Raw genomic sequence first — 13,798 nt, forward strand, 5'->3', positions numbered from 1 at the left:
CAGCACTGGGAAAGCTGTTAGACTGGCTGACACAACCCACAGTGACTCACAGCACTGGGAAAGCTGTTAGACTGGCTGACACAACCCACAGTGACTCACAGCACTGGGAAAGCTGTTAGACTGGCTGACACAACCCTGTTACAGTGACTCACAGCACTGGGAAAGCTGTTGACACACTGGCTGACACACTGACTGACACAACCACAGTGACTCACAGCACTGGGAAAGCTGTTAGACTGGCTGACACAACCCACAGTGACTCACAGCACTGGGAAAGCTGTTAGACTGGCTGACACAACCCACAGTGACTCACAGCACTGGGAAAGCTGTTAGACTGGCTGACACAACCCACAGTGACTCACAGCACTGGGAAAGCAGTGACTCTCACAGCACTGGGAAAGCTGTTACTGGGACACAACCCACAGTGACTCACAGCACTGGGAAAGCTGTTAGACTGGCTGACACAACCCACAGTGACTCACAGCACTGGGAAAGCTGTGACACTGACTGGCTGACACAACCCACAGTGAATTACAGCACTGGGAAAGCTGTGACACTGACACAACCCACAGTGACTCACAGCACTGGGAAAGCTGTTAGACTGGCTGACACAACCCACAGTGACTCACAGCACTGGGAAAGCTGTTAGACTGGCTGACACAACCCACAGTGACTCACAGCACTGGGATGGAATGGAGGCCATTTGTTAAACGCAATCAACGCTCAGAAATTGATCCACGGATTTGATTGGTTCTCTCAAATGTTTTCTTTGCCTCAAGGGGCAAAGACTTGTTCTTTCAAAAAAAATCCAACCGTTGTTATGGAAGCGGGGGACTGTGTGTGGCTGTGTTTTGTGGGTGTTTGAGTGAGAATAAACACAGAGAGCCAAGCGGTAAAATCACATCCCCCTTCATTATGGATGCATTGTGCCGACAAGGTCAAAGAGCCATTCCTTCCAGACCCGACGACAGGAGGATTTGGAGAGTTTAATGTTAGCCAGACTATCACTGATAGGCTCACAGCCACAGCAAAGTTGTTAATTGCTGCACATTTTTGTCTTATTCTGTATTGCTTATTTGTTTGTTGTTTTAGTTTAGTAGTTGTACAAGGTTTACATGTTATGATTTTTTTTTGAAGTAACATTTTAAACTGTCAAATAACAAATGCAAGAATTACCAGTGCCTCTTACTTGGTACATATTATTATTGGTACGTTATTTATGTTGTACAAATAGCTAAATTGTTTTCAGAGGGGTATGTTCATTATTCACCATTGTTCTGTTTGGTCTGTGTACTGCACCAGTGGGGGGAAAAAACAGCAGTGCTGTTCCTTGAATAATCCCAGTGCAGGTCTGGCTCTAGATATACAACTTGTCCAGATGGGTTTCTTCAGCTCAGTTCATATGACAACGACGGTTGTTGTCAACAAGAAAAGGTGAAATGTAAAACAACCAAATGCTATGAACGGGAGAAATCGACTATATTTATATCATCAACAAAACAAAGTAATTCTTTTGATTTTTTTTTTTTTAGCTTTCAACTATATGTTTAGTTATGGAGAGTAACGTTGTACGTTGAACCGCAGATGAATGTATATTTTGTTTACACATCCAAAAGTGTTTTTGGATCTGTTGTTAGCTAGTAGGCTAACTAGCTAGCCGGCGATGTATTTGTGATTTGGCTGGCTAGCTAGCTCAATTTTCTTTCTTCTCAAAGTTGTTTTATGGAGATAGTTAGCTTGTGTGTTACACAAATAGTAGTTAGTTTGTCATTGTCGTGATTGTAGGTTAGCTAACTAACCAGTGGCGTCTACATTGTTAGCTAGCTAGCTAGCTAGTTAGCCTCGACGTTTACAGGATGAGTAACGTTAGCAGTCAAAAACGCCAGCATTTTAAAGGAGCCGAAGTGAGCTGCAGTGTCAAATACTTCTTGTTTGGATTTAACATCATATTTTGGGTAAGTAGCTGACATTTTTGTATTTCACACCTGCATGTAATTATTCTAAACAATAGTTTTTCTAGTGCTGCCCGAAAGAGACAAATTAACCAAACAAGTTAGAACTATGCTTGATCGCCTAGCCCTAAAACTATATTCCGATGTTCTTTATGGAATAAATCCTAAAATACTGTTCAGTAAATTAGTCCCATTAGATAGTGATCATTTCCTGTTATCGATTTGGTGATGCTAGCTACCTTTCTTGACAGTGATCATCTGCCAGGTGAATGTGTCATACGTAACTTATGCATCCCACCATTATGAGTGATTTGTCAATTTGAAACGGTCAATTTTCCAATTTCCTCTCTCTCTCTCTCTCTCTCTCTCTCTCTCTCTCTCTCTCATATATAACTGTTTTATGATCAATCATCCATCTGCTAATATTTGACTCATTGGGCATTATTGGGCCTATTTGTGTGAAGTCTATTGTGTGGTTCCCAGCAGCCCTAATGTGATAGTAATGTAGGACAGCAGAATGCCAACAATAGTAGGTAGTAACTTACACTGTGGGTGGGTGCTCCCCATAGTTCTGATGAATAGCTGTTTGTAGGGTAGGTTTGGGTGTGTATAGGCCTATGTGTGTTGGGCTATTGGAGTCAGACTGCTAGCTAACTGTCTCTGTACTCTACTGCCTTAATGCCTGTCCTATCCGTGCCTGTTAACCTCATACAATAGCCACTCTCACTCTGAGCTAACCTACTCCGCCCATACACACCTCTTAAAGCATGGCTTATAGACAATGAGCTAGTGTACAGTACACAGTAGGCACTGAGTCCATTGTCAGCAACACTGTCATGGTCACACACAAAGAGCTGATAGGCTACTAGCCAGGAACATTATTTCATGTTGCAAGCCTAAGTAGTAATTATACAACTGGTTGTTTGGGTGCTGATTGGGTGATAGCAGGGAGTTATAGCGCCACAATCCCTGAATTCTTCAGGTAAGACCTGTGAACAGTTCTATTAGATTTAATAATTTGCTTCCACTGTCCCACATCCCAGCCAGTCAATTTATTAACCAAATCTCCCATATTAAAATGTGTCTAGATAATATTTCCCCATGCTATTAGACTAGCATTTGGTTTGCAACATTTGGGGTTTGTCTAAACTTTGCAGTCTGCCTCTCTGACCTGTGGAAAATGTTTAGTTTTTTGTGTGATCTCCACCGTGCCATGCAAATATGAACGTGAAGAGGCCGACAGCTTCTCTGATCCAGGCAAATTCGTTTATCAGGATCATTACAATAGATATCCAAATAAATGACAATAGAAACAAAGGTAAACAAACAAAAGTGTACATAGTTTGCTGTCATTTGAGCTGCTTGATGTGATTGTGTGTTAGCTTTAGTTGGCTAGCTAGCAAATGAGCAGTAGTTAGCCTGCATTGTTGCATGCCAAGGATTTGTTTAGCATATCAACAATTGCAAATAGAATGGCTAGAAGGAGCGAACTGCCGATTTGGCTAGCAACTTCAGAATCTTAGAACTAACGACTGGCTTTTCCCCAGACTATTTTGTATGGTGGAAAGATGAAATAAAACAAATGTACTCAATCTAATAAAGATTCTCTGGTCTGATGAAACCAAGATTGAACTCTTTGGCATAAATTTATATTTTTTATTTTACTAGGCAAGTCAGTTAAGAACAAATTCTTATTTTCAATGACGGCCTAGGAACAGTGGGTTAACTGCCTGTTCAGGGGCAGAACGACAGATTTGTACCTTGTCAGCTCGGGGATTCGAACTTGCAACCTTCCGGTTACTAGTCCAACGCTCTAACCACTAGGCTACCCTGCCGCCCCGAATGCCAAGCGTCACGCCTGGAGGAACCTGCCACCATCCCTACGGTGAAGCATGGTGGTGGCAGCATCATGCTGTGGGGATGTTTTTCAGCGGCAGGGACTGGGAGACTAGTCAGGATTGAGGTAAAGATTAACAGAGCAAAATACAGAGAGATCCTTGATTAAAAACCTGCCCCAGAGCACTCAGGACCTCGGATTGGAGCGGAAGTTCATCTTCCAACAGGACAATGACCCTAAGCACACAGCCAAGACAACGCAGGAGTAATTTCGGGACAAGTCTCTGTATGTCCTTCAGTGGCCCAGCCAGAACCCGGACTTGAACCCGATCAAACATCTCTTGAGAGAGATCTGAAAATAGCTGTGCAGCAACGCTCCCCATCCAACCTAGCTTGAGAGGATCTGTAGACATGAATGGAAGAAACTCCCAAATAAAGGTGTGCCAAGCTTGTAGCGTCCTACCCAAGAAGACTTGTAATCGCTGCCATAGGTACTTCAACAAAGTACAGTCACAATTAGTATTTGGTAGCATTGCCTTTAAATTGTTTAACTTGGGTCTAACATTTTGGGTAGCATTCCACAAGCTTCCCACAATAAGTTGGGTGACTTTTGGCCCATTCCGCCTGACAGAACTGAGTCAGGTTGGTAGGCTTCCTTGCTCACACACACTTTCAGTTCTGCCCACACATTTTCAATAGGATTAAGGTCAGGGCTTTGTGATGGCCACTCCAATACCTTGATTTTGTTGTCCTGAAGCCATTTTGCCACAACTTTGGAAATATGCTTGGGGTCATTGTCCATTTGGAAGATGCATTTGCGACCAAGCTTTAACTTGCTGACTGATGTCTTGAGATGTTGCTTCAATATATCCACATAATTTTCCATCCTCATGATGCCATGTATTTTGTGAAGTGCACCAGTCCCTCCTGCAGCAAAGCACCCCCACAGCATGATGTTGCCACCCCCATGCATCACAGTTGGGATGGTGTTCTTCGGCTTGCAAGCCTCCCCGTTTTTCCTCCAAACATAAGGATGGTCATTATGGCTTAACAGCTCTATTTTTGTTTCATTTTTACTGTGGATATAGATACTTTTGTACCTGTTTCCTCCAGCATCTTCACAAGGTCCTTTGCTGTTGTTCTGGGATTGTTTTGCACTTTTCGCACCAAAGTACGTTCATCTCTAGGAGACAGAATGCGTCTCCTTCCTTAGTGGTATGAAGGCTACGTGGTCCCATGGTGTTTATACTTGCGTACTATTGTTTGTACAGATGACCGTGGTACCTTCAGGCATTTAGAAATTTCTCCCAAGGATGAACGAGACTTGTGGAGGTCTACATTTTTTTTCTGCGGTCTTGGCTGATTTCTTTTGATTTTCCCATGATATCAAGCAAAGAGGCACTGAGTTTAAAGGTAGGCATTGAAATAGATCCACAGGTACACGTCCAATTGACTCAAATTATGTCAATTAGCTTATCAGAAGCTTCTAAAGCCATGACATTTTCTGGAATTTTCCAAGCTGTTTAAAGGCACAGTCAACTTAGTGTATGTAAACTTCTGACCCACTGGAATTGTGATACAGTGAATTATAAGTGAAATAATCTGTCTGTAAACAATTGTTGGAAAAATGTCTTGTGTCATGAACAAAGTAGATGTTCTAACCGACTTGCCAAAGCTATAATTTGTTATCAAGAATTTTGTGGAGTGGTTGAAAAACGAGTTTTAATGACTCCAACCTAAGTGTATGTAAAATTCTGACTTCAACTGTATTTGTGTATGTATATATTATATATAAAAAAAAAGGTTTTTACAAATGTTTGCTTATTCATTAAAAATAAACATTTACATAAATGGATCAACAACATTTCAAGGACAAAATGACATGTATTTAAGTATTTTTTTAATTTCAGTGTGGACAGCAACATTAGTAATCTCTAAAAACTATACTTTAAGGAAAATGTTTTTTTAAATATTTTTTACATGTTCAGCTCGCATACTATATTTTACAAGTATCCATTAAGTCTGTAATAGAATAAATGTTGAAAAAACAAATTCAGCTAAAAAGATTTGGTATGCGTCCTTAGATCGTCAAAAGGTTCTGCTAGCTGCACCATTGAGAGCATCTTGATTGGCTGCATCACCGCTTGGTATGGTAACTGCTTGGCATCCAACCGCAATGCGCTACAGAGGGTAATTCGTACGGCCCAGTACATCATTGGGGTCGAACTCCCTGCCATCCAGAACTTCTATACCAGGCGGTGTCAGAGGAAGGCCCAACAAATTGTCAGACTCCAGCCACCCAAGTCATAGACTATTTTCTCTGCTACCGTATGGCAAGCGGTACCGGAGCGCCAAGTCTGGATCCAAATGGCACCTGAACAGCTACAACCTCCAAACCATAAGACTGCTGAACGGTTAATCAAATGGCCACCCAGACTATTTACATTGATCCCCTTTATTATTTATTTCATTATCTTCATTGTTTTGCACTGACTCTACCCACACACTCACTAGACTCTACCCACACGTTCACTAGCCTCTACCCACACGCTCACTAGACTCTACCCACACGCTCACTAGACTCTACCCACACGCTCACTAGACTCTACCCACACGCTCACTAGACTCTACCCACACGTTCACTAGACTCTACCCACACGCTCACTAGCCTCTACCCACACGCTCACTAGACTCTACCCACACGCTCACTAGACTCTACCCACACGCTCACTAGACTCTACCCACATGCTCACTAGCCTCTACCCACACTCTCACTACTCTACGCACACGCTCACTACTCTACGCACACGCTCACTAGACTCTACGCACACGCTCACTAGACTCTACCCACATGCTCACTACTCTACCCACACGCTCACTAGACTCTACCCACACGCTCACTAGACTCTACCCACACGCTCACTAGACTCTACTCACTCTCTACCCACACGCTCACTAGACTCTACCCACACGCTCACTAGACTCTACCCACACGCTCACTAGACTCTACCCACACTCTCACTAGACTCTACCCACACGCTCACTAGACTCTACCCACACGCTCACTAGACTCTGCCCACACGCTCACTAGACTCTACCCACACGCTCACTAGACTCTACCCACACGCTCACTAGACTCTACCCACACGCTCACTAGACTCTACCCACACGCTCACTAGACTCTACCCACACGCTCACTAGACTCTACCCACACGCTCACTAGACTCTACCCACACGCTCACTAGACTCTACCCACACGCTCACTAGACTCTACCCACACGCTCACTAGACTCTACTAGACTCTACCCACACGCTCACTAGACTCTACCCACACGCTCACTAGACTCTACCCACACGCTCACTAGACTCTACCCACACGCTCACTAGACTCTACCTCACACTCTACCCACACGCTCACTAGACTCTACCCACACGCTCACTAGACTCTACCCACACGCCCTACCCACACGCTCACTAGACTCTACCCACACGCTCACTAGACTCTACCCACACGCTCACTAGACTCTACCCACACGCTCACTAGACTCTACCCACACGCTCACTAGACTCTACCCACACGCTCACTTCTACCCACACGCTCACTAGACCCTACCCACACGCTCACTAGACTCTACGACTAGACTCTACCCACACGCTCACTAGCCTCTACCCACACGCTCACTAGACTCTACCCACACATTCACTAGACCCTACCCACACGCTCACTAGACTCTACGCCACTAGCCTCTACCCACACGCTCACTAGACTCTACCCACACGCTCACTAGACTCTACCCACACGCTCACTAGACTCTACCCACACGCTCACTAGACTCTACCCACACGCTCACTAGACTCTACCCACACGCTCACTAGACCCTACCCACACGCTCACTAGACTCTACGCTCACTAGACTCTACCCACACGCTCACTAGCCTCTACCCACACGCTCACTAGACTCTACCCACACGTTCACTAGACCCTACCCACACGCTCACTAGACTCTACGCTCACTAGCCTCTACCCACACGCTCACTAGACTCTACCCACACGCTCACTAGACTCTACCCACATGCTCACTAGACTCTACCCACATGCTCACTAGACTCTACCCACACGCTCACTAGACTCTACCCACACGCTCACTAGACTCTACCCACACGCTCACTAGACTCTACCCACACGCTCACTAGACTCTACCCACACGCTCACTAGACTCTACCCACACGCTCACTAGCCTCTACCCACACGCTCACTAGACTCTACCCACACGCTCACTACTCTACGCACACGCTCACTAGACTCTACGCACACGCTCACTAGACTCTACCCACACGCTCACTACTCTACGCACACGCTCACTAGACTCTACCCACACGCTCACTAGACTCTACCCACACGCTCACTAGACTCTACCCACACGCTCACTAGACTCTACCCACACGCTCACTAGACTCTACCCACACGCTCACTAGACTCTACCCACACGCTCACTAGACTCTACCCACACGCTCACTAGACTCTACCCACACGCTCACTAGACTCTACCCACACGCTCACTAGACTCTACCCACACTCTCACTAGACTCTACCCACACGCTCACTAGACTCTACCCACACGCTCACTAGACTACCCACACGCTCACTAGACTCTACCCACACGCTCACTAGACTCTACCAACACGCTCACTAGACTCTACCCACACGCTCACTAGACTCTACCCACACGCTCACTACTCTACACACACGCTCACTAGACGCCACCCACACGCTCACTAGACTCCACCCACACGCTCACTAGACTCCACCCACACGCTCACTAGACTCTACCCACACGCTCACTAGACTCTACCCACACGCTCACTAGACTCTACCCACACGCTCACTAGACTCTACCCACACGCTCACTAGACTCTACCCACACGCTCACTAGACTCTACCCACACGCTCACTAGACTCTACCCACACGCTCACTAGACTCTACCCACACGCTCACTAGACTCTACCCACACGCTCACTAGACTCTACCCACACGCTCACTAGACTCTACCCACACGCTCACTAGACTCTACCCACATGCTCACTAGACTCTACCCACATGCTCACTAGACTCTACCCACACGCTCACTAGACTCTACCCACACGCTCACTAGACTCTACCCACACGCTCACTAGACTCTACCCACACGCTCACTAGACTCTACCCACACGCTCACTAGACTCTACCCACACGCTCACTAGCCTCTACCCACACGCTCACTAGACTCTACCCACACGCTCACTACTCTACGCACACGCTCACTAGACTCTACGCACACGCTCACTAGACTCTACCCACACGCTCACTACTCTACGCACACGCTCACTAGACTCTACCCACACGCTCACTAGACTCTACCCACACGCTCACTAGACTCTACCCACACGCTCACTAGACTCTACCCACACGCTCACTAGACTCTACCCACACGCTCACTAGACTCTACCCACACGCTCACTAGACTCTACCCACACGCTCACTAGACTCTACCCACACGCTCACTAGACTCTACCCACACGCTCACTAGACTCTACCCACACGCTCACTAGACTCTACCCACACGCTCACTAGACTCTACCCACACGCTCACTAGACTCTACCCACACGCTCACTAGACTCTACCCACACGCTCACTAGACTACCCACACGCTCACTAGACTCTACCCACACGCTCACTAGACTCTACCAACACGCTCACTAGACTCTACCCACACGCTCACTAGACTCTACCCACACGCTCACTACTCTACACACACGCTCACTAGACTCCACCCACACGCTCACTAGACTCCACCCACACGCTCACTAGACTCCACCCACACGCTCACTAGACTCTACCCACACGCTCACTAGACTCTACCCACACGCTCACTAGACTCTACCCACACGCTCACTAGACTCTACCCACACGCTCACTAGACTCTACCCACACGCTCACTAGACTCTACCCACACGCTCACTAGACTCTACCCACACGCTCACTAGACTCTACCCACACGCTCACTAGACTCTACCCACACGCTCACTAGACTCTACCCACACGCTCACTAGACTCTACCCACACGCTCACTAGACTCTACCCACACGCTCACTAGACTCTACCCACACGCTCACTAGACTCTACCCACACGCTCACTAGACTCTACCCACACGCTCACTAGACTCTACCCACACGCTCACTAGACTCTACCCACACGCTCACTAGACTCTACCCACACGCTCACTAGACTCTACCCACACGCTCACTAGACTCTACCCACACGCTCACTAGACTCTACCCACACGCTCACTAGACTCTACCCACACGCTCACTAGACTCTACCCACACGCTCACTAGACTCTACCCACACGCTCACTAGACTCTACCCACACGCTCACTAGACTCTACCCACACTCTCACTAGACTCTACCCACACGCTCACTAGACTCTACCCACACGCTCACTAGACTACCCACACGCTCACTAGACTCTACCCACACGCTCACTAGACTCTACCCACACGCTCACTAGACTCTACCCACACGCTCACTAGACTCTACACACACGCTCACTAGACTCCACCCACACGCTCACTAGACTCCACCCACACGCTCACTAGACTCCACCCACACGCTCACTAGACTCCACCCACACGCTCACTAGACTCCACCCACACGCTCACTAGACTCCACCCACACGCTCACTAGACTCTACCCACACGCTCACTAGACTCTACCCACACGCTCACTAGACTCTATCCACACGCTCACTAGACCCTACCCACACGCTCACTAGACTCTACGCTCACTAGACTCTACCCACACGCTCACTAGCCTCTACCCACACGCTCACTAGACTCTACCCACACATTCACTAGACCCTACCCACACGCTCACTAGACTCTACGCTCACTAGCCTCTACCCACACGCTCACTAGACTCTACCCACACGCTCACTAGACTCTACCCACACGCTCACTAGACTCTACCCACACGCTCACTAGACTCTACCCACACGCTCACTAGACTCTACCCACACGCTCACTAGACTCTACCCACACGCTCACTAGACTCTACCCACACTCTCACTAGACTCTACCCACACGCTCACTAGACTCTACCCACACGCTCACTAGACTACCCACACGCTCACTAGACTCTACCCACACGCTCACTACCCACACGCTCTACCCACACGCTCACTAGACTCTACACACACGCTCACTAGACTCCACCCACACGCTCACTAGACTCCACCCACACGCTCACTAGACTCCACCCACACGCTCACTAGACTCCACCCACACGCTCACTAGACTCCACCCACACGCTCACTAGACTCTACCCACACGCTCACTAGACTCTACCCACACGCTCACTAGACTCTACCCACACGCTCACTAGACCCTACCCACACGCTCACTAGACTCTACGCTCACTAGACTCTACCCACACGCTCACTAGCCTCTACCCACACGCTCACTAGACTCTACCCACACATTCACTAGACCCTACCCACACGCTCACTAGACTCTACGCTCACTAGCCTCTACCCACACGCTCACTAGACTCTACCCACACGCTCACTAGACTCTACCCACACGCTCACTAGACTCTACCCACACGCTCACTAGACTCTACCCACACGCTCACTAGACTCTACCCACACGCTCACTACTCTACACACACGCTCACTAGACTCTACCCACACTCTCACTAGACTCTACCCACACGCTCACTAGACTACCCACACGCTCACTAGACTCTACCCACACTCTCAGTAGACTCTACCCACACGCTCACTAGACTCTACCCACACGCTCACTAGACTCTACCCACACGCTCACTAGACTCTACCCACACGCTCACTAGACCCTACCCACACGCTCACTAGACTCTACGCTCACTAGACTCTACCCACACGCTCACTAGCCTCTACCCACACGCTCACTAGACTCTACCCACACGTTCACTAGACCCTACCCACACGCTCACTAGACTCTACGCTCACTAGCCTCTACCCACACGCTCACTAGACTCTACCCACACGCTCACTAGACTCTACCCACATGCTCACTAGACTCTACCCACACGCTCACTAGACTCTACCCACACGCTCACTAGACTCTACCCACACGCTCACTAGACTCTACCCACACGCTCACTAGACTCTACCCACACGCTCACTAGACTCTACCCACACGCTCACTAGACTCTACCCACACGCTCACTAGCCTCTACCCACACGCTCACTAGACTCTACCCACACGCTCACTACTCTACGCACACGCTCACTAGACTCTACGCACACGCTCACTAGACTCTACCCACACGCTCACTACTCTACGCACACGCTCACTAGACTCTACCCACACGCTCACTAGACTCTACCCACACGCTCACTAGACTCTACCCACACGCTCACTAGACTCTACCCACACGCTCACTAGACTCTACCCACACGCTCACTAGACTCTACCCACACGCTCACTAGACTCTACCCACACGCTCACTAGACTACCCACACGCTCACTAGACTCTACCCACACGCTCACTAGACTCTACCCACACGCTCACTAGACTCTACCCACACGCTCACTAGACTCTACCCACACGCTCACTAGACTCTACCCACACGCTCACTAGACTCTACCCACACTCTCACTAGACTCTACCCACACGCTCACTAGACTCTACCCACACGCTCACTAGACTACCCACACGCTCACTAGACTCTACCCACACGCTCACTAGACTCTACCAACACGCTCACTAGACTCTACCCACACGCTCACTAGACTCTACCCACACGCTCACTACTCTACACACACGCTCACTAGACTCTACCCACACGCTCACTAGACTCCACCCACACGCTCACTAGACTCCACCCACACGCTCACTAGACTCTACCCACACGCTCACTAGACTCTACCCACACGCTCACTAGACTCTACCCACACGCTCACTAGACTCTACCCACACGCTCACTAGACTCTACCCACACGCTCACTAGACTCTACCCACACGCTCACTAGACTCTACCCACACGCTCACTAGACTCTACCCACACGCTCACTAGACTCTACCCACACGCTCACTAGACTCTACCCACACGCTCACTAGACTCTACCCACACGCTCACTAGACTCTACCCACACGCTCACTAGACTCTACCCACACGCTCACTAGACTCTACCCACACGCTCACTAGACTCTACCCACACGCTCACTAGACTCTACCCACACGCTCACTAGACTCTACCCACACGCTCACTAGACTCTACCCACACGCTCACTAGACTCTACCCACACGCTCACTAGACTCTACCCACACTCACACTAGACTCTACCCACACGCTCACTAGACTCTACCCACACGCTCACTAGACTCTACCCACACGCTCACTAGACTCTACCCACACGCTCACTAGACTCTACCCACACGCTCACTAGACTCTACCCACACGCTCACTAGACTCTACCCACACGCTCACTAGACTCTACCCACACGCTCACTAGACTCTACCCACACTCTCACTAGACTCTACCCACACGCTCACTAGACTCTACCCACACGCTCACTAGACTACCCACACGCTCACTAGACTCTACCCACACGCTCACTAGACTCTACCCACACGCTCACTAGACTCTACCCACACGCTCACTAGACTCTACACACACGCTCACTAGACTCCACCCACACGCTCACTAGACTCCACCCACACGCTCACTAGACTCCACCCACACGCTCACTAGACTCTACCCACACTCTCACTAGACTCTACCCACACGCTCACTAGACTCTACCCACACGCTCACTAGACTACCCACACGCTCACTAGACTCTACCCACACGCTCACTAGACTCTACCAACACGCTCACTAGACTCTACCCACACGCTCACTAGACTCTACCCACACGCTCACTACTCTACACACACGCTCACTAGACTCTACCCACACGCTCACTAGACTCTACCCACA

The 13,798-nt window shown here is 48.8% G+C and overlaps 1 protein-coding gene across 2 annotated transcripts in view; it reads left to right on the top strand.

Moving 5' to 3' along the window:
* Positions 1–1,345: 1,345 nt before the first annotated feature.
* Positions 1,346–13,798, top strand: part of LOC135545459 (tetraspanin-17) — a 56,103-nt gene continuing 43,650 nt past the window's right edge. The window contains exon 1 of one of the 2 annotated variants that reach the window (XM_064973087.1): positions 1,346–1,955. In XM_064973087.1, the coding sequence (XP_064829159.1) occupies positions 1,857–1,955 (99 nt within the window). In that variant the 5' untranslated portion in view covers positions 1,346–1,856. The remainder of the gene's footprint in view (positions 1,956–13,798) is intronic. The other variant, XM_064973088.1, reaches the window with a different exon arrangement.

The sequence above is a fragment of the Oncorhynchus masou genome, chromosome 9, assembly GCF_036934945.1.
Source record: "Oncorhynchus masou masou isolate Uvic2021 chromosome 9, UVic_Omas_1.1, whole genome shotgun sequence".
NCBI lineage: Eukaryota > Metazoa > Chordata > Actinopteri > Salmoniformes > Salmonidae > Oncorhynchus > Oncorhynchus masou.